This window comes from Lepidothrix coronata, unplaced genomic scaffold (assembly GCF_001604755.1).
Source record: "Lepidothrix coronata isolate B3197 unplaced genomic scaffold, Lepidothrix_coronata-1.0 Scaffold4, whole genome shotgun sequence".
Taxonomy (NCBI): domain Eukaryota; kingdom Metazoa; phylum Chordata; class Aves; order Passeriformes; family Pipridae; genus Lepidothrix; species Lepidothrix coronata.
Window position 1 is genome coordinate 10,709,836 of NW_016690184.1, and position 25,499 is coordinate 10,735,334.

The 25,499-nt window shown below is 36.8% G+C and overlaps 1 protein-coding gene across 1 annotated transcript in view; it reads right to left on the bottom strand.

The window, feature by feature from the left end:
* RNGTT (RNA guanylyltransferase and 5'-phosphatase) overlaps positions 1-22,415 on the bottom strand; it is a 174,203-nt gene extending 151,788 nt beyond the window's left edge. The window contains exons 1-7 of the mRNA XM_017825292.1: positions 22,310-22,415; positions 16,020-16,123; positions 15,800-15,888; positions 12,606-12,681; positions 9,284-9,533; positions 2,713-2,822; positions 1,800-1,901 (exon numbers count right to left, since the gene is read on the bottom strand). Of these exons, the coding sequence (XP_017680781.1) occupies positions 1,800-1,901; positions 2,713-2,822; positions 9,284-9,533; positions 12,606-12,681; positions 15,800-15,888; positions 16,020-16,123; positions 22,310-22,396 (818 nt within the window). The 5' untranslated portion in view covers positions 22,397-22,415. The remainder of the gene's footprint in view (positions 1-1,799; positions 1,902-2,712; positions 2,823-9,283; positions 9,534-12,605; positions 12,682-15,799; positions 15,889-16,019; positions 16,124-22,309) is intronic.
* Positions 22,416-25,499: the final 3,084 nt, after the last annotated feature.

Here is a 25,499-nt window from a genome sequence, read left to right on the forward strand (position 1 = left end):
AGCCACAGTTAACAGAACAGCTTCAGAGATCTCTGATGACAGGGGCTTCATCTCCAGACAAAAGGAAGCAGGGGATCCATAAATGGGTCTCACTAACTGATGTCTTAATATTAAATTCAGGAAGGTCACGCCTGTCAACACATGCTTTCAGAATAATTAATGAAGATCTGTTTAATTGCATATGGAGTCTAGATCGTTGAAGAACAACTAAATAATCAGAAGCATGTCCAATGTAAAAACTATCACAGTCATTTTTCATTGTTGATTCGGGTACATACCATGTACAGTGTCTAAATATCCAAATAATAGCTCAGGTTTTCATCTTTAATCTCTCTCATTACTTCAGCTCAATTTCACTGACACTGGATCTTTGTAGCTCCATTTTCTTCTCTGAATATATCTATCAGTCTATGTATCTCCACAATTAACTACAGGTTATTATGTTTTCAAAAGAAACTAAAATGACTATTTAGTTCCCTCGGTTTTATTCTTCATCCATTCTGTTTTGTCACCATTCTAAACCACAGGATAGAATGTTCAAAATACTGAAAATTTCTAAAAGAAATTACATGTACATTTTAATTTCTTTCACAAAAGGCAGTTTTCCAGGTGCCCTACTATTTTCTATATAACTGCTTCAGTACTCAGAATATAGGCATCGCATCCATATGTTTGAGTAAGAAAATGAGAATACTCCAAAATTTTCCAAATAGATAACATAGGATATGACAAAGCAAGACTCTTCAGGTCCATTTAAGTTGGCTGAGTTTAGTTGTTCAGGCTCAGCAGCTTTTGAATGCCCTGTACTCCTCTAAGGATATGCCTTGATCTCCCAACACTGCATTGCTGTAACTTCCCAGCCCGGAAACGCCTGTACTGCATTACCCAAGTGCTTGTGTATACAACCAGCCAATGTAAGAAGCCAGATATTCCCACCCATTTCTTATGCCATACTGAGTGCAAGTTTACTTTGTCTTTTCACACCATACTCTGCCCAAGATAATAAACCCTTGAAGCACAAACACCACAGAGGAGAGATATTTGAAGGGTTGTTTGGGGGTTTTTTATAGGAGATAGCTTAATTCTGGCTGAACTGTGCTGAATCGTGACTGACTCCATGTGGAGCCACTTGGTAATTTTCGTAAGACACCCAATTCCCCATATTTTCCATGATTTTCAATGTCTAGCATACTCCACTCTATTACTAAAGATAACAAACCTAACAAAATAAAGAGCAGATGAAAACCTTTAGAAGATGTCCAGTCAGGACAACCAATCAGGTTGTAGTTTGTTATTAAACAAAAGGCACTTCTACAATGATTGTTAGAGAATGGGTGAGATAAGATAAAACTATCGACTCTTTAGCCGACATGAACTACGAGTTTGAACAAAGGATCACAGTATGAATAAAAAACCCTATGAAATTTCCACTACTAGCCAGATTCTGAAGGATCAATCAGAAGTTTTAATTTAGCTTTCATAAATAAAGTCTTCAGCTTAACAAACTCTTACTGCTATTTAAGATTATTCTAAGACCTTGGTGGCAAGTCCTGGCTGACAGACAAGCAAGGGTTAGAGAGAAGAATTACATTTAACAGTCAGTCTGTAGAACAGCTGCTAAAAAGAAACTTGGCCTCAAACTTCAGCAAATGTTGCGTATCAAGACAGAAAATAAAATTCATCTCTGAAGCCAGTTTTTTTGTTATGCTTTGTCCTCTGTACAAGCAAATTCACTTTCCTGAGAAAACACAAACTGTCTACCCAATTTACTGTTTCTTTTCCATTTAAAATTAACTTACCGAGTGCCGTCTGCTTTCCAGCTAACTTTGTACGGCTTCTGCTCCAAAAATTTAATATTTTGCTTGTCCATGGAAACAGGCTGCGCTCCAGGGAATCCAGACCTAAAAAAAAGAACCATGTTTATTAACGTTCTGCAATAAATACTCACATAAGGCAATACATTTTTTACATTACACTGAAATCACATCTTGTATCAGGCTTGTTGCAAGGTTAAATCTAAGTTAGAACATCTCCTCCAAAAAAGTATTTTGCATGAGAAATTAAATGCCTATCTGATAAGAAAAAGGACATTTGGTTATGACAAAACACTGAATTATGTGGAACTTCAAAGTATTAACTTTGGAGGAAAAGATATCTGAATTCAAAATTACTGGCACTAGAAGAAATAAAAGCATCGGAAAGTTAGGAAGCACTGTGAGCAACTCACCGGATCATCAACTTCGGAAAGGAGAAGGTCAGAATACGAGACATTAAAGCCAACATTCTAATTAACATTAGACACAAATTCAAGTAGGCTATAAAAATGAGTACAATACCTCGATACCTCGAGGTGAAATACCAGTTGTACAAATAAATCTACTGCTTGAGCAAGCACTGAATTTTACACAAATGCCTGGACTAGGCTACATCTGGAATTTGCACAGCAATAATTCATCTGAACACGTTTTGTTATCTCAGTGGAAAAGCAATTCTAGAATCTTGTTTCTTAACATTAACAGTCGATCATTCCATTTCATAGTACAATGCAAGACTGTTTCATTGCCAAGGGTGTTTGAGGCTTCCTTTATTTTAGAAACAACCCATTCAAAAATGGTCATGTTTTTTCTCATTTTTACAATGAGCTGTGTCCTTCTGCAAAACATAACACTTATTTCTAGATAGTATAAATAAACAAGTTCTAAGTTTTCATACCCTTCCCATCCACAGAATTGCTGACATTTTTGCTGTATTCCTCCTAACTTTGGTTGCGTTGTCACTTGGGTCACATATTTAACTGTTATTCCTTCCAAGAAAATTGCACCCTAAATAAATTAAAAGAAAAACAATTAGTATTTAAGCCTTCATAAAAGCAGATCAGAATATGTCAATACAAGATTAAGTCTGTTTTTACAATCCTCTCGAGCAGTACTAGCTTAAATATTCCTTAAAGATTTACCCATAATAGCAAGATACGTCAGCTGAGCTTTGCTAGCAAACTCACAGGTGAGCCATATTGTAAAACCCAGTAACTGAGTTATTTATGGGGGGAAAAAACAATTTAAAAAAAAAAAGGAGGTAAATAGTAAGGGATAGATAGTACTTAAATGTTTACACTATTTAGCTAATACTCTCAAGGAAGCTCCCACATCAAACTACAGCATCAGTTTGACTTATTTTTCATTTGTAACTAAAATGTTGTTATTTAAAAATAAAGAACACTAGTATCAGGTATTTAATAGTAAATTGGTCACATATAGAATTTGCAGGGATTAAATTAATCATCCTTAGTACACAAAGTATTATATAATAATAAGATAGGGTGAGACATGTATTTGTGGATGAGAATCTCAACCTAAACAGTAAACAGTATTGTAAGCCTGGAGCAAATCACTGTACATTAAGGGTCACAAAATTCTTTCTAGTAGAAGCCTTCCTAACACCTCTTTAAAGTATGTCAAAAGGCATGGCCCAAAATAAGTAAACTGGGAACTAAGGAAATAATTGACCTATGAAATGTTAAATAAAATTTCTTAATATATAAATAGTATTTCAAGATTAAGAATTCCATGTTTGCCCTGATTCATGGAATGAAAGAGCTGCTCAGTAACAGTAGAGATGTGAGATAAATGTAAGTAGCTTAGTAATTAGTGAATTAAAGTCACTGGGAAACATCTTTAGACACAAGGGAGTTCATTTTTTTTTAAACAAGTATATCAGCAGATGAAGAAGTTAAGTCCTACTTTTCTCCTTTCGAATCTTTGAGATGCATGTTTTCAAACAGTTATGTTAATTTTATCAGACCTAGATGGCAATTCCAGTACAAGAAGTTCAACTACATATATTTCATCTCCTCCTGGGTGATCTACCACATTGCATGTCTCAAAGCTCAAGCTTACACTGTAGGGAAGACAACTGAAAGAATGAAAGTACTTATGCAGCAGCAAACTTAAATGGTTCTCAGTTGAGCTAAGACAACCTTCTTCACAAAAGAAAAATATAAACAGCGGGTCTGTAACAAAATATTTGTGTAAAAATATATTTGCATAATTTTATTCTCAATCTAAATCAGGTTACTAAAGTGGAGTTGTTATCATGAATACCACAGAAGAGGCTAAGTAAAAATCAAAATAGAATACTGAAAATAAAACTCTAAAATAACTTGTATATTCCAGAAAAAGTTTGATGTCAAATGGAATAAAAACAAATCCTGCACAACAGAACACATTAAAGCCATCAGGTCTACAAAGCTACAAAATTAAAGATTTCTACTGAGATCCCAAATTAACCAGAGTTATTTCAACAGCATCTCAAATAAATTTTCAATGCAGACTAAGGAGATCAAACCATGACTTTTCATTGTTGAGCTATGAATCCTGCAAATGAAGGTACAATTATTTTGTGTCTGTTCTCTAAAATGCTTGAACCTAGCCTTAACAAATCCAGCTGCATACTACAGATGAAAGGAACCTTTTTGCCCCCTTTCCTTTCCACACGCTGTGGCAGTCATCTGTTCTACTCTTGAGCAAGTCTAGGAACTAATTTAGCAAAAATAACATCATAAATTAGTAATTTTCTGCCAAATTAGTATCCTAAACTAACTCACCATGGGACGACTCAGCACTAGTGCCAGCACAAGGGAAACAGAAGGAATGCAAGGAGTGCGGGGAAAGGAGGACCACAGTTTTCAGTACAGCCTGCATTTAGTTAAGATCAGCTCAGTCACATCACCAAATGGTATTCTGAGAGCAGTACATCCTAAAGAAATACACTAGTTCATAACCTTAATTACCCTGAGCTCCCCAGACTTTCAGTGTGTCGCTCAGCCCATATTATCCATGTGGGCATCAGCACACAGGTGAGTGGGCGAGGGAGGCAGACAGTTACTCGTGCCTGGCCAGCACATTGTCTGAATTCTGGTAAGTGGTTAAGAGCACCATGAAAGAAAGGAAAGGTGGTCATGCCTTACTTCTGCCAATAATGGCAGAGTGCAATGGCACTACGACTGTTAAGATTAAAGCAAAAGGCCAGGAACAGAAAAGATTTTCCAGAAGAGTCATAAACACAAAATTCATGCCTGCCATTTGTAAGTGTCTCTTGCAGATTATCTGCTCCAAGTATAATCACTAGCTAAGGCACAGTGCTACGAAAACAAGGTGAGTCACTTGGTATTCGTGCTCAGCTAACTTCACACTCCAGGTTGCATGAGGACATTCCTTGGATAAGGTCCTATAACTGAGCCAGACCCATGCAATTTCTGCACCACTGTTCAGCTAACAACTCCTATGAAAACAGGACATGGGAAAACATGGTGCAGATGTGCCAGAGCACTCAGATCCCCAGGAGCAACTCGAGTCCTCAGCAATGCTACTAAACCAAAAGTTATAATCCCTAAAGGATCCAAGGAAACTACAGCACTTAGTAGCTACACTCTGCACAACCTTCATACCATCTGTACTAATCAAGTTTGCCCCACTTGCCACTGTATTTCTCCACTCATCACTTCATCTGAAGAAGAAGTGCATTGTGTATCATCTTGTGTTGGTTCAGATCCTAAACACCATCTGGAGGAGTGGGTGAGTGGGAACAGCCCCACACCTTCCTGAACCCAGTGGCTATCACCAGCTACTCAGACTTGATCGAGCGCCAATATGCTCAGAGATTGCCTTCCAGAAAACAAGAAACATTCCAAAATGTGTCAGGAAGAGATATCTTCTAAAAGAAAGGATGTGAGAGACAGGGTGCTACATTAATCAGCTTAGATTTAATACCAAAATACAGGACCAAATCACAGTAACTACCTCTAGGCATGTACAAACAAAAAAGACATAACAAAACACACTGTGACTCAGTAACAAAGGTGTTCAACTAATCATTTGGTTTTGGTGATGAAACAGGCTTTGCAGAACTGGAATTGCTTGCATTTGTCTTGGTTTGTCTTTTGTTTGCTTGTCTTGTCCTCATAGAGGTAACTCAGAAAACATGGGATAGATGTAACTTCCATAAAACAGACAAGCGACTGTTTCAAAACCAGGTTCAAAGGAGTTAGCATTTCACTAACAAAAAGGAAGGATTATATTGAGAAGAATCTGCAAGGTCTGGTTTAGCTATAAGATGATTAATTTATTTCCCCTAAACTTCCTAGTAGCATATTCTTATTTTTGTGACATCTGCGACTTTAGTAACAGGGATACAGACTGTGATGGTAGCTAAAGAATTCATTGTTACCCTTAATTTTAAGAATGGGCTGAAAACAACACTATGCAATTCAGTATAAATGAAGTTCTACACTTAATAAAGGCTAAGAAATTATACAAATTCAAATCAGTAGATAATTAGAGAAAAAGATACGGAGGCATCGAGAGACCAAAAGTTGAATTATTATTGTTCTGTCTTGTAAAAGGCAATTATGTTGAGATATATAAACAGAAGTATTTAGCCTTAAGACATATGAAATTATCTTCTCCCTATTAAGCCCTACTAGGATGGCCTCAGCTACAGGCTTGTGTTCAATTATAGGCAACACAGTCTCAGAAAAATATGTTTCAGCATGACAGAATACAAAGAATGACAACAAAGGTTGGAAGTACAAAAGGTATGGACTACAGGGAAAAAGTGAACAAATTAGCATTTAATGTGGAGAATGAAAGGATACTCATATTCAAGTACATAAAATGGTGTCGCAAAACCAAAATATAATCTTTTTCCCATATCCATCAAGATGCCCATGGGCAGAAAAATAAGTTCAGGAGTTAAATTTTGCAAAAAAGAGCAGGTTAGGCAGAAAAAAACCCAAGGTACTAACATTTAGAATCAAGGTAACTTGCTAGTTAAATAATAAATATTATCCTCGCTGTGTCAAATCAGTTTAATCATTTCCCTCTGTCTCACTCAAAATCATGACGAAAATCATTAACAGCCACCATCTCTTCCAGACTGCTAAAGATGCCTCCATCCATTTTAGAAGCACTACATATTACATGCTGTAATATGCCATTTACATGGGACTAGAAGAGATGGCATTCCTTAATAAACACTAAAAGTTGCATTTGACACATGAAAAGTTCAAAGGCTCTGGCTCAGAATTATAGCTCTTTGTCCTATTTGCAAAATCAAGTGTTTTTTCCTGAAGTGAGATTCTAAGTATCAATCAACAATGTTGCCTCGATGCTACGAGCATTACAGCATGCACTGACAAAGTCAAAAGTGTTAGGATTTCCTGTGCAGCACCTCAGACTGCAGCAAACAGCTTTCTTGGCACCTGTCAACTATGTTCAGGCAACGACAAAGCAAACTGTAATGGCTTTATGTTCTAATGGTTCCCACACTTTCTGTAATGCAGGAAAGAATGTCAAGATTTTTTGACATCAAAATAGAAGTTTTACTGAAAGATGTTGCAGTAAAGTCTCTCACAGCAAAGTTTCTGAAGTGGACAGCATGCTAACTTCACAGGCCAGCTAGCAGTCGCTTCTAACTATTCATTATCCTAGCGAGACGCCTGGGAGGTGTCTCCTCCTCTACTGCTAAACTTTTCTTCTGTCTCCACAAAGATTTGAGTCAAAATGAAAAAAATTCAGAACATTGCTATCACTACAGCTACCTCTAGTTTGACTCTGTCTACCCCTAAGTGTTTAGAGAAAGAAACAAATCAGAAAGCTGAAAACATTTGCTGCAGGAAACCAACACAATGCTGAAAATTTAGCCCTTTAGACAGTAAAATAAGAATACCTGAGCAAGAGGTATTTACCTGATAATCTCTCCCCCTGTAGATCACATATTTACAGGGAATCACAAAGAGATTGTATCCATCTCTACTGAGTTAAGAAGCAGTCCAATCTGCCAGCCAAGAATCATTGTAAAGAATTCTGCCCGCTCCTCCTCTTCATGTCAAAGAATGTTCCTTCAGAGCTGCAAAACTCAATTATACGAATATGCATATTAACTAGATGATTCTTTCTTTCATAAATTCTCTAAATCACAATTAACTTTTAATTATTAATATGCTTATTCGTATAATTTAGCTTCCAGCTTTCAAAAAAACTATGGTGGCAGATAAAAAAGAGCCTGGGAAGCCAGTATCACTCCTGTTAAACAGACTGGTTGAGTTTCATACTTGATGGAAAGTGGCTGTCATTGGAATTCATCATAACACTCAAGTTTCTAATGCATCAAAAGGCACATCAAAAAACCAGCTTTGAGGTTCCAGCCCCCAAAAAATTTTTAGATATCAATGCTTTACTGCAAGGCTAATGGAGGCAATGGCCATACCCCTGAACATACTTTTACTATGGCTTTTTACAGTGCGGGAAATTTTTTATTCCAGCTGAGGGACAATTTGAAAGTTTTCAAAGTCCATCTTGCTTCTTTAGATTGGATTTTATTTTCCTTTCAGGTTAATATTTTCCACATTCCATCTGTAAACCACATTGATCAGCTGCAGTAACAACAAAATGCATTTTTGCAGCATATTTCAATATGAGGATTTCCAAGTGTTTGCAAACAAATACATCTCAGCACAAGTAAAATAATTCAGTATTATGCAAAAAAAAAAAAAAGAATATTTCTGCACTCAGAAACAATCTATTTGCAAATAAAAAAGAAGTCAGGAATTTAAAGAGAACTGAACCATTAATCTTCAGATGATACAAAATATACTCTTTTGTATTTGAGTATTAGTTCCATACTACAGTAACTAGAGTAATTTATTTCATCAGAATTATGCAAATGTATGTCAAAAGTCAAAAAAGCGATCAGTCTTATTTCTTATACAGTTAAAACAGCTTTGATCAAAATATGATTTCAAAGCTCAAGCCTTGAGATTTTTAAGGTCATACTGCTTTTTGCTAATCTAATTCTCAATCTTATAAAATTTCCAACAGTAAGAATACTTACCAAAATGAGCACTGAATTAAAAAAATTCTGAATTTCATCCACATGGCTACAAAAAATAATTAAGAGCTGTTTCCATACAACCCCAGTAACACTTAATCTCTAAAGACAAACTGAATAATTAAAAAGAGCTTTTAATATCTCAATTCAAACTTTAAAAAAAATTGTTATTTTAGAAACTTGTACAACTGGAACAGTTGAAGTGTTGAACATTAAAGTTCAAGGTTCATGTAGAAAACATAAGAAAGCTTGCAATGGCTCTACCAGTTTTTCCCAGTTAGAAAACAATACTTCCAGTCCCCATTTGCACAAGCAAATGAGTATTAGTAACTGATGAGTATGAGGTCACGAAATTATGTTTAGCAATTAAAAATACTAAATTCCAAATCAAAATTACCAGTTTTAGGCGTTCTTTTCTCCTCTTCCCAAAGGAAGAGCTTGATGATCCAGGTTCTGACTCTTGGCCTCCAGTTTTACCATTATCATCGTCCTCCTCTTCATCTTCATCAAAGCACCATTCTGGTAGCTCTGGTGGTGATGGTGCATCATCTTCATCGCCGTAACGACGAAATAATTCCTTCAAATAGTCACCTTTATAAATACCTGGTGGTCTAGCCTGAGCAAAAGTAGCCACTGCAGCCTCGATACTGTCAAATAAAAATTGAAAATCACTCTGGATGTTTAATTTACATGTTTTAGTCATGTCATGCCTTACCAAACATAAGATTCATTGGGACTGAGAAAACAAGTTCCAAAGTAATTGCAAAAACATCCATTATATTCAAAACATCATGCTTTTGCACAAGATTCTGCATAACTCTGTAGGCACTGCATATGTTTGTTCTCAGAAGTAACCGCAGCTCACACTGCTTCAACTCCTCATTGTAACTCACAGTGGTCTGCTGGTCATCTAAGTAAAACTTTTATTATTGCTACAGAGAAGGAATGGGTGACACACAGCTATGTACTTCAGGACTGAATGAAGACAAAAAAAGACCAAAGAAAAATATCAACAAATGTAATGAAGAAAAACATAAATGTTCAAATTCAAATATGGCTACGTTTTCCCCCCCTAAGAATTCTTTCCTCTCATTAGAGGTTTTGTCACCATACCGGGAAAAATCATCCTAATCTTTTAAAATTACTTCTCTTTCCAGAAGTTTCTCACAAAAACACTGTCATTCAGAACCCTTTTACTATGCAGTTAACACAATTTTAAGTGCTCTAATAAACTGAAGACTGGATCACAAAAAAATGAGAAACCAAAACTAACAGTCAAGCACCTTTACCAGCCAACAGGAAAACTCTCAAAATATACAATAGCAAGCACAGCACAAGGGGTTTATTGTTGCTATTTCCATAGATCCTATGTAAATGTTTAACAGAACGCATTAGACGTAATTCTCTTTCATTTATTATGGCTGTGCAGAGCAGTAATGCTTCATAGATCAACATTTAAAAATCTTGCTAAATAAAAGAGAGGAAAAATCACAAAAGGTAGATGTCCCTGGTCAGGCCTCTTGACAAGCACATATCTTAAAACTGGAACAAAATACATACTACATGCTGTGAAAAGATTTTTTTTTTTTCAAGTAAGAAAATAACCTGCCACTGGAACAAGGAAAACATATGACTGAAATGGAAAAGAGAAATTAAATTTAAAATGCAATTTTTTGTCTGACCTGTAAAGTATGGGAAGGAGCCTAAAATTTTATGAGGCAAAATTCCCAGAGTAGAGAGAAACACTGCCTTAGAACCAGTAATTGATTCACTCTGGTCTTTGACAAGAGGAGAAAATAAAACATTTTCCAGAGTAAGACTATCAGATGGTCAGTTTAGAAGGAGCTTTCTTCCTTGTTCTGTTTTCTAAGACTCCTAATTTCTTACTCACAAGTCATTTTTTACTTTGCTATCTTAGATTATTTCACATCTTCTGTAATGAATAGGACTGAGAGCACAACACAAACCAAAAGGGATGGAGTCTGAAAGATGCTCAGATTTGTCCATGATGATATGAGAGGAACTCTATAATCTTCTGGAAAAGACGGCAATGAAAGCCAAAAGAGGTGGAACGGATTTCAAGTACAGAAACCTAGCTGAAAGAAAACAATTTTCCAAGTTCTAGAAACACGGCAGTCTTTGGGTAAAATGAGTTGTTGAAAGTCGAATCAAGTAAGGTTTCTGATCACTAGCTGCAGAGCTTTCAGGCTCGGTGACCTTTCTTAAAACTAACTATAAAATACACCTCAGTATTTACAATACATCAGCAACACTCCTACATCATATCTTAAAATAAGGCACTGTTATTTTTTGATGAGGAATCCATCTGTATTCATTCCTCATCAACAAATAACAGTGCCTTATATTAAAGAATGATACAACAAATTAGATTTATCTTGATACAATGCTCAGTATTAATTACCACCTTGCCAAAATTCTTTCTTTTGCTGTAGACATTTTTCCCTACCAGGTGATATTTGGATGTTATGTCAAAAAAATCTGATACAGATGAAAAAACTTGATACAATTAACTACCTGAAGAAAAAAAAAAAGTTGAGTTTTAAGGCTTTTCCCACAGAGGTTTGAAAATAGAGATTGCATAAAAGCAGGAGATTCAAACAGATTCAAGTGCATTTCCTCTTCAGAACGAAGGACCAATTTTAATTATTGCATGATGCTTTTAAATTGTTAGATTAAAAGCATCCAAATTTGCTAGTTCATAATAAAAGCTAGAACCATACTATAAAGATATCTGTGTTTGTGTCTACTCCCCAAACTCAGCTGGGATCCTACAAAGATTCAGCTAGCCACTACTAACAGTGTTCTGTCTCCATTACTCCAATGTCTTCATTCCACGTTTACTAACAGACAGAAATGACCCAGTTCTTTGCAAACAGTTTGCATGTGCATGCCAAGAACCGAATAACTGAATGTCCAGTCATAAGAAGAAGCTGCAACAGGTGCAGAATTTTCTTCCCTTAAAGGATCACACAGAAGAAATATCATCAGAATGCTTAAGGGGCTTGTTAAGAAACATGACTTTCACAGGAAACTGTCAACAAGGAAATAGTGTTTCATGAATCCTATCAAACATGCAAAAGTTATGTCCACCAGCATGGTACAGGCATTGTTCTGCTTTTTTACGCTACTGTTGTTTGAAAAACATAACTATTCTATACGAAGGCATCAACATTTTTGAAAGACAGAAAAAACAGGTGAGTCTGCATAGAAGCATGCTGTAGACTTTGGTCAAAAAACAAGCTGGAAACAAGGACTTTGACTGCCCCTGATCTTTCAGAAGCAAGTACGTTGCTCTAGTTAATCTCTTCAGATTCCAAAAAATAATTAAAAAAAAAAACCTACATGAAAAAGATGAAAAAGGGAAATAACCTTACAGGCATCTCTGGACTCTACATTCTTATTCCAACTGTGGGACATGTCACACAGAAGAGACACAATAGAATAAGTGCACTACTAAAAGCCCACACACAGCAGGTACAGCTGACTTTTGACCTACCAGACCTTGCTTGATTGCAACAGGCTAAGTACCAAGGGATATGAAAAGCGTTAATATGGGCTGTTTGCTCAAGATTATGATGCAATTTTGAAATAATATATAGTGAATACATTAGGATAGCTGTCAGGACAATGAGTGAAACACACTGAAGATGCCTTTGGTCACTCTCCACAAATCCCTAGGAATTAACATTCAAATTTACCTCCAGTCCAACTTCTCAACCAAAAAGGCACAGATCAGAAATCCAGTTCTGTTGAAACCATGTGTACAATGGACACCTAGACAAGACAAGAAAAGGGCATAATCACTTGCAAGCAGTTTTAACAAACATGATTCAGTAGCACAAGTGTGGTTGCGGATCCTTCCACCTTCATCTGTAACATTAAAGGGTTATCTCCCTTCCCATTATGGCAGCACAGACCACATAAGGCACTTAAGCCTAAAAAGGCAAATTATTACATTCTTTCTGCAAATTAGCAACAGCAAGAGTATGGGATACTTCAGTTTATCCCAATCAAGAGCACTAACTTAATGCACCTGAAATATGGCTAATATAGATAAGATTCACAAATCTGCTCAAATGTTTATCAAAAGGCAATACAATCAAATTCAATAATTGTGCTTTTAGTGGATTCAACAAGCATGACATTCATTTCACACTATCAGGCAGAAAAATCGTATCCCGATTACCCTACCTCAAACTTGAAAGCAGTGCCAATAGACCACAATTCTATCTCAAATTTGCTATTACCGTGCTAACACCAGACTCATTAATTTTGGAAAAAAAAAAAAAAAACACAAAAAGAAAACTATACAACAGCATAATCACCTTGAATTACTTATCTTTTCAATGTAAGAAAAAAAAAGAATTAAGTCTTCAGCCTCCATTGTACTGAATTCATCCCCCGGTGAAAGGAGGGATGCCCTGTCAAATGCACCGGATTTTTTTTTTTTTCCTCAAGGCAACAGCACCACCTAGTGATAAAGACACCAGCCTGAAAATTTGTGCTATTAAAAACGCTTTGAAGGATTCAGGCAAAATGTTGCCTCTTTTTCCTACCGAATGTTAAATTATAAATATCATTACAGTTTACACCAACAGCAAGCTCAATTATTTTTAACATATTTTTCAGTTTTTACCCTAGAATCAGAATCATTTAGGTTGGAAAAGACCCTTAAGTTCATTGAATTCAACCACTGACCCAGCACCGCCAATTCCACCACTAAACCATGTCCCCAGATGCCACACCTACGCAGCTTTTTAATACCTCCAGGGATGGGGACCCAACCACTTCCCTGGGCAGCCTGTTCCAGTGCTTGAAAACTTCACCTTTTGGTGAAGAAATTTTTCCTAATATCCAACCTAAATCTATTTTTTTTCCAACTGGAGATCAAAAAAAAAAAAACCTACAAAGAGTAGAGTGATAAAAATTAGAAACTTTAAACAGGTAAACAGCAGTATGTATCAGCTGTAGCAGGATCAGGTTTTGTGCCTGCCCCACCAAGTTTCCCTTCTTAACAGAGCAAGGCAAAAATTACTGTGAATTTCTTGAATTCTTCCATTTAAAAATATTAAAAACTGCGTAACTTGTAATTTTAGCTTCCTTACAGAATTTTTTTTAGCAATTATTTCTCCTTTGTTTTCTGCTGAAGCAAAATTTTTGCATTTTGCTTCCTTAAAGTTGGCAGGCATACTCCAGTCCTTCAAGCTGAAAAAATAATTTCCATCCTATATTGTTATCGCTGAATAGAAAATTTTGATCACTTATCATTCACATTTCACTCTCTTTTCCTATCTAATCTTGACACCAGGAATGAAATTGCACAGAATTGCTATCAATAAGTCCTGCAGCTGTTACTGCTACCAAGAAGGTTAAGTCAATAATTTTATACACATGACAAAGATAAGCATCTCAGCAATGACACCAATGGCTTGGAAGGGAAAGATTACACAGGGTGCAGTACTAGCACTGTTGTAGACTGCTTTCACTTCTGATAAAAACATCCTGCACACCAGTCCCTTTGATGATCTGTCAGAGGAAACACGTGTCCCAAACCAGAAATTTCAGTAATTCATAGAAGGGAAACAGGAAGTCCTAACATTTCTCTTTTACTATGAAAGCCTAAACCACGTTATTCAAAAGCTTAGTCAACATATTATTTTTTCCTTGACTCTTGCTTTTTTTTCCATCAAGGTGAAACATCTAACTGATGGAAAAACATTTCAAAATTCATTGAGATCAAAAAGTTATTAAGTCAACATTGAAAATGGCATTTTATAAGTTGAAATACCTGTTAAATGTGTCTGCTATTTATAAGATATCACCATGCTACCCATGCTTCATATAACTTCTGACCATAACCAACATTTTAAGTTCTGAAGTATTACTGGGGATCAAATGGAAGAATTATGAAAGGAGAGTGATAAATGAGAATCTGCTAAATGAGAGTGAGCGGGATCAGTCACCAACAATATTTCACAACTTGCACCAGAACCTGAAATCTCTCCTGCTCTAAGGAAGGGAAGCTGACTAGCTGATCTCCACGGGTCCCTTCCAACAGCTTCAGCTATCGTACTGTGATTCTGTACAAATCCTAAACTGGATGAACAAACCAGCTTAATTTATCAAGTTCTCAGCAATGGCACCTACACAAACAACTGTGCCATGTACTCCTAAGTCACACAGACACTCTGACTCAGGAAGGCTGCAAAATTATCATCCAAGAGGACTGACGACAACAACTGATGGAAATTCATCTGCAAAGTCATTTCTTGTCTCTGACAGTTAGCTGGTAGAGCTGAACATCAATATGCTTAACAGAAATCAGAGTAAAATGGTTTTACCTAAAACTAAAAGCAACACAAATTAAACTGAGAACTTATTTTTCTCTGGGTAAAAAAAAGTATACTTCAAACATTCAAATATCCACTGGAAGCCAGTATACCACAGAAGAAAAACTTAGCCTAATATCTACTACCAGTTTTGTGAGATTTACTAAAGAATCGCTGACAATTCAGCTGCCAAATATGACTTGAAGTAACCCAGACCATCAAATGTCAACACAGTACATAACCTGCATTGTATCAGCAGAAGTGAAAAACCACAATGCAAGTATCATGTATTTGTAGACAGTTCTTAAGCCTGTATATTTTTCTGCATTAAGTCAATAGCGGTAATCAAAGTGATGGATGCAGAAACATACTATTTCTGCAAAAATCAGAAACATACTAGTTTCTGCAGGAGAAGAAATCAGATCTAGTATGCATAGACGTTGTAGGGAGGAATTTCCTTTGCTTAGACTTTTAAGAATAAGAGATTGGAATTATGAGTAAATATGAAATAAACTAAGAGTGAAAACTAACAATAGATATAAGATGGATATATTAAGACATACCTATAAGCTCTGAGGGATTCTTATCACTGAAGTGTTCACATACACGGATAAATGTCTCTGTATTCTCAGGTGTAGGGCACTCACCATGCCTGAAAAACACAAGAATATATGGATCAGGAGACAACTGGGGGAAAGGGAAGAAGAGAAAAAAAATTAATTTCTTCAGCCTGATCTTTTAAATTAAAGCCAAAGAAAGGTACAAAAAGTGCACACAACTTACCCTTTACACTGGAGCTTTATATATTTAATTCCCTCTTTCTCTATATCATTCCTATCGTAGAATCTAGTGGTGTTGGTCAAGTCTACCAGTAAACCCATTTTAACCTTAAAAAAAGCAAAAAATTAAAAACAAACTTATATATGTGATTTAAATATCAATGCATAAACACTAAACACCTGATAACATTCAAATTAAAAGCAACTGCAGGCTACATTTTTAAGTTTAAAAATTCTTAAATATTGTATTTGTTCGTAAAATCTGTATTTTACCACCATCACAGACATCTGTGTTTCTCTGTGAGAGCTGGTGTCTAAATTAGCACTAGCCATTAATTCAAAAACTTCTGTTTTCAATGCTTCTAAATCAGAGAGATCTGCTAATAGCAGAAATATCTAGTAAAGAATTATTTTAACACGCTAAAAAGACAAACAAGGTGGAATCAGGTGCTCTTATGCTTTAACTAGAACAATATTAAGCACTGGCACCGTGAAAGTACCATAAGAAAAACTAACTACTGACACATATTATATATAAGTACACTCTCAGAAAAAATAACCCATTTTAATTTACCCATTTATTAGAGTGAAAAACAATGCAAAACAATGAACGCATTTTCAAGTTTAAAACAAAAAATCCCTAAATTCTCAGAAACATCTTATTTAAAGCTAAAATGCAAAACAACTTCAGATCTTCAAAGATGTTGGCAGTAATTAAGGCATCAGTATCAACCACTCAGATATTACAATGTACCTAGATCCAGGCTCTCTCGCTACCCTAACCTGTCCCCTTGTGCATTAACTTACTTTTTTAGTGTTTGGGTTTTATAGCTTATAAAGAGCCTTGTGGAAGTTACTACGTTTTTAAAAAGAATCATGGAAAGCGGAAATTCCACTGGGTGGCACAAAACACACAGAAAATATGGGGAAAGCATATCCTACTGATCCTTGGTTCAAATAAAAATTCCACCAACAATAACCTCCCAGTATTACTTTGCAAAAACAGCTCACTAACACACCTGTGCACTGAAAGTATTCCTGATTTTCTGTCTTATAAGTGCAAGCAATTTCTTTTGGTCAAAACGCTCAACGTCCTGCTTTCAAGTAGGATTTTTCACAGCTTTGTCTTTTTTATAGATACATCAACAGCGCACTTAAAACTACATTAAAACTGAAGCACATTACATATGAAAGACCATAGAAGGATACTGCATCTTCAATGTATTTAAAACTCCAGCACATACTCAAAACCAGGATTTTGATCAATTTTTATTTACCTTAAGGTTAAGAGACTGGCAGTAATTCAGCAGTGCAGCTGGAAGAATTACAAAGTAAAACACTGCTTTCACACAGTTCAGAAAAGGAAAATTCCAATTATAACTAGAATACAGTTCAGAAACAGCTGTTACACATAAATATGTTGTTCAGTAGACCCCTACAGGAAAACTTCCAATTATCTACAAAGATACATGTATTCAAAGTTCTGATGATATACTTTGGTAATACTTATGTACTTTCATATTACTTTTATTTATCAAACATTAAAAAGCATCATGATGTTATGTTAACAGCATTAAGCGTTTGTAAACTAATATCCAAATCAGTTCTGAATTTCTCCTTGTTTACTTTAACTTCGTATATTGTATTCAGAATACTTTATTTACTCTTATTACTGTGTTTTGCAGAAATGCAAGCTACCTCAGACGTGGGCCCACCTGAAAACAATGTTGCATCACCTGAAACTTCAAATATATAGTTTCAACTAAGCTGCTAAATATACAGACTGACAGCATCCTAGCCAGGATTAATTTTGGAGGAAGTATACAAAAGCAATTAATTCAATTATTACATTCCTCTCTCTACATTCTCTACAGCATTTTGCAAATATCTCCAAGACTACTTAATTCAGGCCTGTAGGACTTCCGGACTGCTCTTCTTTTGCCATTATTATGAATCATTTCAATCACAGACAACAGAAGATCTTGCAAAGTGGCACTGTTCCTCACACATTTCATGGAGCACTAAACCAAAGAGGCATCCAGTGTAATTTATCCAAAGCTATAAAAGCATGTATGGCATATAGAGCACATAAGGCCTGAAAGCAGTTTCCTTGCTTTACAGAAAGCATAAACATTTTCTCTCTCAGTCCATGGGACTGGTTGCACGTAACACACTACAATTTAGACAGTGCAAGGCACAAGAAAATTATAAAGAAATTTCTAAAAAGCAGGTGGATTATGTAACATACCAAAGTATATAGCTACAATTTTCAAAAAATTAATGCAAAAAACCCACTGGTACCACAGGAAACAAAACAAAAGCCTTCCTCCTCATTTTCTCACATTCCAGCTATCAATGCCTTATGGATGTGCTCTTCTGCTGCTCTGCAACTAAATGGGCTTAGCTAGGTTCCCCTCTATGACCGCAATAGTTTCTCCTTAGACACTGGAAACTGAAAACATCCTCCCCAGGAAGGAAAGAGCATACTACAGTACACTGAATGCTTCCAGTTTCAGGATTTTTTTCCTTGCATTTCTTACTTGAGGACAATAGTTTAGATCACTGACCAAATTTATCTGCAAAAATAAAAATGTGGCTGAAATATAAGTAGTTTTCCTAATAGGAATTCTATAACTTGAGCATACTAATTGCCCAACCGTTCTTTTGAGCTAACTAACGTCCTTGCTCTTCGTGACAGAAACAACTCTACCTTTATAAAGCATAAATTGTACTAACATACCTACTGAAGAAAGAAATTAAAAAATAAAAATCATTCATACAGTCACCAGTTGCTCCTGCAATTTTTTATGAGACCATTAAGATACTACGTCAATACTGGCAATCAGAAGAAAAATGGGGCTGCCATGTCTAATCAAATCAGTTTCTAACATTCAGATTTTCAGCAACCAGCTCCATGAGAAAAGGAATCACACAGGAAGCTTGTTAGAGAAAGTTTTGTCCAGACAGAGGAGCTCAACTTTTACCTTCAAAAATCCATGGTAACAGCAATATCTCACCAAAATTCAGTCTGAAGTCTTTTATTTGGGAGATAAATTATATGGACTCAAGTAATAACCAGTTTTCAGAAGTGATTCATTCTGCAAAGTATTAGCAGTAAAACCCCCTGCAGTAAAACGATGAGAACCAAGTACAGTGAGCTATTTTTGCCTTGGAAAAATCCACTTTTTGAGGTCGCCTCAATTTCATATTTATTTCATTGCTGACTTGTTGGTAAATTGCTGTTCTACAAATACAGCACTTCAGTAACCCACTACATATCTTGGCAAATAAAAAATCATATGTTTTCAAATAGCAAACATTCATTAACAGTACCAGGGTTCAGTACCAGAGATTTGATGAGAACAGAGAGTTTGAGAGAAATTGTATGTTCTGCTTGTTAATCAAAATTACCAAAATATAACTGGGGATCCTCATGCTACAAATTTTATTATCAGATTCTAATAATCTGATGTCACTCAAGACATGATGAATTTGTAGCATTGCAACAGAACTGACAGATGTGACAAGTGGAAAGGCTATGAAGGCTCACCATGATTTCTTTTTCTGGTGGCAAATTACTGACAAAGCCAACATTTAGAAGTTCTGAGTAGGTCTCTGAAGTTCTCTATAACTTCAAAATATATCCAGAATTTTAAATTACTTTAAACCATGAATAAGATCAGTTTGAGAAAATTTCTAGGCATGCCTATTAAAGCCGGTCAGAGTCAAAACCAACATAATGCACAAAAGAGGAACTCAAAATTAAAATGCATAGATCCAAGAACTCAAACAAGAAAAATCCTACCAGTTCAAGCACCTGAGAACAGGCACATATGTTTCATTGATAGTTCTTTATTATCACATTACTGCACAGGTACTTCTACTCTGCTACACTGAGTAGTTCACCATCTACTTGTGGTGGGGGGAAACAGTTTTCCCCCTGAAGTTATAAAATGGTAAAACCCCAGGGGGTGGTGACCCTTGAGGTTTTTACCCAATGAGCACTTCTGCAAAATATAAACATATCACAAGCAGAATGGAAGAGAAGGTGATGTTGCAGTTGTAGCTGTTGTAGAAGAAGTAGCCATGTTGCAAGGACACGAGGAGAAAGGGCAGGAGCCCCCTGGGGGGCTCTGGGCCCCCCAGCCCCCAGCAGAGGGGCTGCAGGGACTTGGAACAGTGTAAAACTGGGCTAAATACTTGCAGCTAGAAAGCTAAAGAAGTATTCTCCACCGTGAGTGAGCAGACAGAGCAGCAGCAGGAGCAGCATCCAGAGACTGTGGCTGAGAGCCAGGAGATAACGGAGAAGCAGCAGAAACAAACATGCAGCCTAGCAGGAAGACACAGAGTTGTCTGAAGAGAATGAGAGCCAGCAGCAGAGAGAGCAGAGTTAAGCTCTACAGAGAGAAAGTTTGGGTAAGAACTGAAACCAAAAACCCCCCAAACTCCTTGGAGAACCCTCACCTCCTAGAAGGGAGAGGTGAAGTGCAGCATGCACTGCAGAGAGGAGCTGAGAAGCTCAAAGCGTCCTGGAAAGCTGGACCGGGACGATTAAAGGAATGTGGAGGGGGTGACCTTGGCCCCCCCTCGCCGCTGCTGCCAAGCTAAGCTAGCAGCCTCAGATCAGAGCACAGAGGCTCTGATAGAACTCTTGAGGTAGAGGCCTTCAACTGGAAGCTGCCCAAGACATTCTGACTCAGGGGTGAATCCCCTGAGGAAGGGACCTTCATGGGAGTCTTACACCCCATGATATGACGTGGTGAAGCAAGTTTTGTCCCTGCTACGCAGACCACAGAAGAGAAGACCCTCGCTTGAAGACGGCGGGTGGAGGGGCTTAGATACCCCCTCGTGTGTACTGGCAGAGATCCAGCTACAGCTGCTGCATGGAAGAGAGAGACAGAGAACCTGCTGCCTTAGAGACATTGCTGCTCTGAGAGTGAAAAGGATCTTTTCCTTCTTCCCTCCTGGACTTTTATTTGGAGGGTAGAAGAGATTTGATCCACTGTAAATACTCTTATGTCATGGTAGAAATAGTTAAGATTGTATATAATGTATTGTAGTATTTATTTGTACAGTCATTGCAATATATTCCCTTTCCCCCATTTTGAGTCTCGTGTGGTGTCTGGAAAACCCATCTCACACTAGGTTGAGATGTGGGAGGGGGTTTGGACTAGGGAATTGGATTTTGGGGTTCTTAAACCATGACACTACTTCATACCTAAGCCTAAATAAGATTCATAAAATGAGGATTCCCATCTTTTAGTCACCTGATTCTTCTGATGTTCAAGGTCTGATACCGCTAAGCGAATTCAGAATTAATTTAACTTAGACCAACAGCGAAAAATAATGAAAAAAAACAGGAAAAAAGGTCACTTGCATGATAAGTTTTATAAAATACATAGTCAAAACAAATGGTGCTAAACTTCTATATAAAAGTTTAATAAACTAATTAAAAGAATTAGATGGTAGGCCTTTCTTTACCTGCTAGGCTCAAAATCCCACTTCCCACATCTCCAGATGCACTGGACTGTGCACAACATTAGAGAGATCTACATGAAAGGCTGGAAAGATCCTGTTCCCCACCTTTACTGTCACAGTCATGCTACAGTGCAGAACAACAAGCAAGCTGAAGTACTCAGACAGAAATGGGCAAAAGAGAGAATGAAGAAATAAGCCAGAAGCACAACTCTGCAACCCAATGATGAAGGCATCCACCCACCTTCCTGTGTCCCAATCCATGCTCCTAATTTTTTTTCCTATTTATGCAATTTTTTTTTCCCACGAAGTTACTGGATAAAATTCAAAATTGTTTTCTTCTATAGTTGAGCCCGATGGGTTGGATACCACAAAGCATTCTAGACATCAGAAGAAGAAAATTTTGCATTGAAACTACAGGAGAGTTCTATGAAGTTCTCCTTTCACATTTAAATGCTTTTACTCTTATAGGCAAAATCACAACTTAACATATCCACATACAAGAGTCATCTATAGAACTACAAACTCAGACTATCTGAATTTTGAGAATAACATCTCTCCAAGATGCAACAGTTATAACAGAGAAGAGTAAGATTCTTGCTACTAATACAGTGAATGAGGAGTGTGCACAGTTTGTATAAGAAAGTCTTTTTGTAAATCTGTGAATGGCAGAGAAAACCTGAAAATGTAAACAAAAAAAAATTTCTGTACAGATGTCCCAAAGGAAGCCATCACTTTTCTCTTAAATCTGAAAAGCAACACTTGAATAAACATTAATAATGAAAGTAATGTTTCAATTACTAGAAAATTTAACTTTACCTTCAGACTCTTCAAGTAGTTGGATAACATACTCGGGTGAAAACGATTTTCTTCAGCAACCTGTTCATCATATCTTGGTCCTAACATTGTCTTCAAAGGTAAAAACTTCCCTATGAAAGATAATAAAATTTACAGTATTTTATGCATAGTCATGTACATACACTTACAACTTAGCAATTTCAAAGCACTGTGCTGAGCAGTTATAGAGGTTCACCCTCAATAAAAAATAATCACAGGAAAAGTATTAGCAACAGTTGAACTGGAATATTTTTTAGTTATGAGTTCTCAGAATTCATAAGTAAGTTTAGAAGCTTAAAGAAAATACAGGTCAGTTAATCTAAAACTGCGTAATTTAACCTTTTGAGCTACCTTTTAGTGTGATTTAAGCTGTGGAGCTACAATGCACAGCAGAATACAGAAAATTTAAACTCAGTACAGTTAAAAACATGTAAGTAGCATTTTAAATGACAGTTTGTCACCCAACCATGTAAACATCAGCTTTGATTACCTGCAAACATAAAACACAGTAAAGACTGCTGCAAACTCCTCAAGAACTTCTATGCACTACAGATCTTCTGACGTCTTTCTAACATGTTCCTTAGGCTTGTTGGAAGAGTCCTGCAGCCATGTCCAATGTTCTGTCTCAAATATAACACCTACATGTGCTTCAGACATCAGGGAAGCTACAAGCTGCAACTAAAACTTGACCTCAAGTAGTACTTACCAGACTACATCCATCGCTCCCTAGAAAACCTAAAATTTTTAATATTGATTTTGTTTTTCATCCATCACATCCACCTCAGAATATCTGAAATAATCTCATTAGAGATCTCTAGCTCTTTCTTTCTGAACCCCAGCAATCTTCCATAGAAACATAGAATGGTTTGGGTTGAACAGGTCTTTAAAGATCACCTAGTTCCAAATCCCCTGACATGGGCAGGGACACCTTCCAGTAGACCAGGTTCCTCAAAGCCCCATCCAGTCTGGCCTTGAACACCTCCAGGGATGGGGCATCCACAACTTCTCCAGGCAACCAGTGCCTCACCACCCTCACAGTAAAGAATTCCTTCCTAATAACTAATCTAAACCTCCCCTCTTTCAGTTTAAGACCATTATCCCTTGTCCCATCACTAGATGCCCTTGTAAAAAGTCTCGCTCCAGCCTTCTTGCAGGCTCCCTTCAGGTACTGGAAGGCTGCTGTAAGCTCTCCCTGGATCCTTCTTTTCCTGTCTGAACAAACCCAACACTCTCAGTCTGTGATTTCCTCATAACAAAAGAAACAAAAGCCTCTTGTTTTCAGCAAAACAAAATTACATAGAATGAAAAGACACTAAAATGTCCATTGTTTTCAGCTAGAAATCAAGGTCTGAGAGAGAAGCTCATTAGTTTTGCAAAAACAGAAAATGCATACCATTTCTTCTACATAAAGTTTCTCTGTACAATAATGTTCAAGTTCGGTGTAGCCTTAAATTCTATCCAATGCCCTATATAGTCTCAAATAAGCATTTACCTTCCATGAAAGGGATATTATAAACCACAAAAGACAGACAGATAGTATGAAAACTAGGAGGCTTTGTGCAACTTGTTAGGTCAGGTTTGATGTTAGTGAGCAACGTGAGAAACACCATCACTGTTACACTTGTCCGAGACCATTCCGAACTTGACAGCTAAAAGGAAAGTTATTCAGTCATACGGTCAAAATACACATTAAATGGTAATAAATTATAGTCACTTCAACTTGTTTGACTGTTAGAAAACACTTCACTTTATTGCCCTTTGCCTTTTCATTCCAACAGTTACACATCCTCCACCCTGGTAAAGGCTGTTGGGTTCTCTACCTCCTCTCCATTTCCCCATTCCCTCAACTATCCCATTTTCTTGCTTCTCTGTGTTCCTTGTCACTTTCAACACTATCATTCAGATTCTCTCTCTATTAACCCTTCCACTTTAACCTCTAATCTTTCTCTATATGGAGTGATTATGCAAATCCTAATTTTAGATGATCTTAATGCAAAAATTTATCATCACCATAAGTTTTACAAAACAACATCATGCTTGAGAGTTTTATAACTTCACTTGCCACACCCATACTACTACACCCACTCATCCATTACAGAACATGGAGAATGCAACCAAACTTTTTTAGCCAAGGCACTCAATTAAGAAAAAGAGCTGAACTGACAAAAGTCAGTGGGTTCATAGGAAAACCATCATCCTTTACAAGATACTGGGAAAAGAGAACGGATTTGGAAAAGTGCCTGGAAGTTACAATTGTTTCCTGTAGGATCTGATTAGAGACTGTATAGTCACACTGAAGACTCTCCTGTTCTCCATCTTCTAGAACAGAGAATGAACAAGTTCATCCTCTTCTCAGTAGCCGACCTTGATTTAGCATCTGATTTGCACTCCAATTTCCCTCTGAGCAACCAAAACACTTTCCTGTTTATTGCCAGGGAAAAACAAAGTAGTCTAGTCAATATGCTCTGCAGCATTTGAATCCCTTCAGACAGTTGTGGAAATGATGAGTATTTCATATAGAGCCCATTTACTACCATTTCCAAAGCTCAAACACAGGTCTTCGGAAGTATTTAGGTGCTCTGCTTCTACAAATTCCACTTTGGCAGTATTATTGAAAAACAGAGTTAACATGGCAGCAAAAAAGCTGCCTGCCATGATTAGAAGAGAACCATGAATTCATGTAATTTGGCTCCAATTTAGGGAAATTTCGTAATTGATTATGAAAACAATAGCTTTGGAGTTTTGGTTGTTTTCTTTTTCTTTGGGGCTGTTGGGAGGTTTCTGTTTGGTTGGCTGAGGTTTTCTTAATAAATTACATTTCTCTGCAATATAATTTCACATTATTCCCATGCAGAAAGCATGAAGTTCTTCCTAGTTTACATTCTTGTTTTTTTCCAAATTGTGACTGATGCACATGTATTAAAGATCTTGAATACGATCTCATATTGTGTTCCTCTTATAACAGAAACCCAAATTTCCCCACCTGACAAATTTGCTATTTGGTCTTTGTACACAGCCTTGAAAACCCTCCTTCCCTCCGTGCATACAAGCCTCTCATTAAGTGTCACTAAAAGCTATGGAAAATCTAAGCTTTAATTCTAAGAATGATTTCTAACCTTTTTGAGTAATACGGAGGAGTATAAATGAGGCAGTAGCTACTGTCTCTTCTACA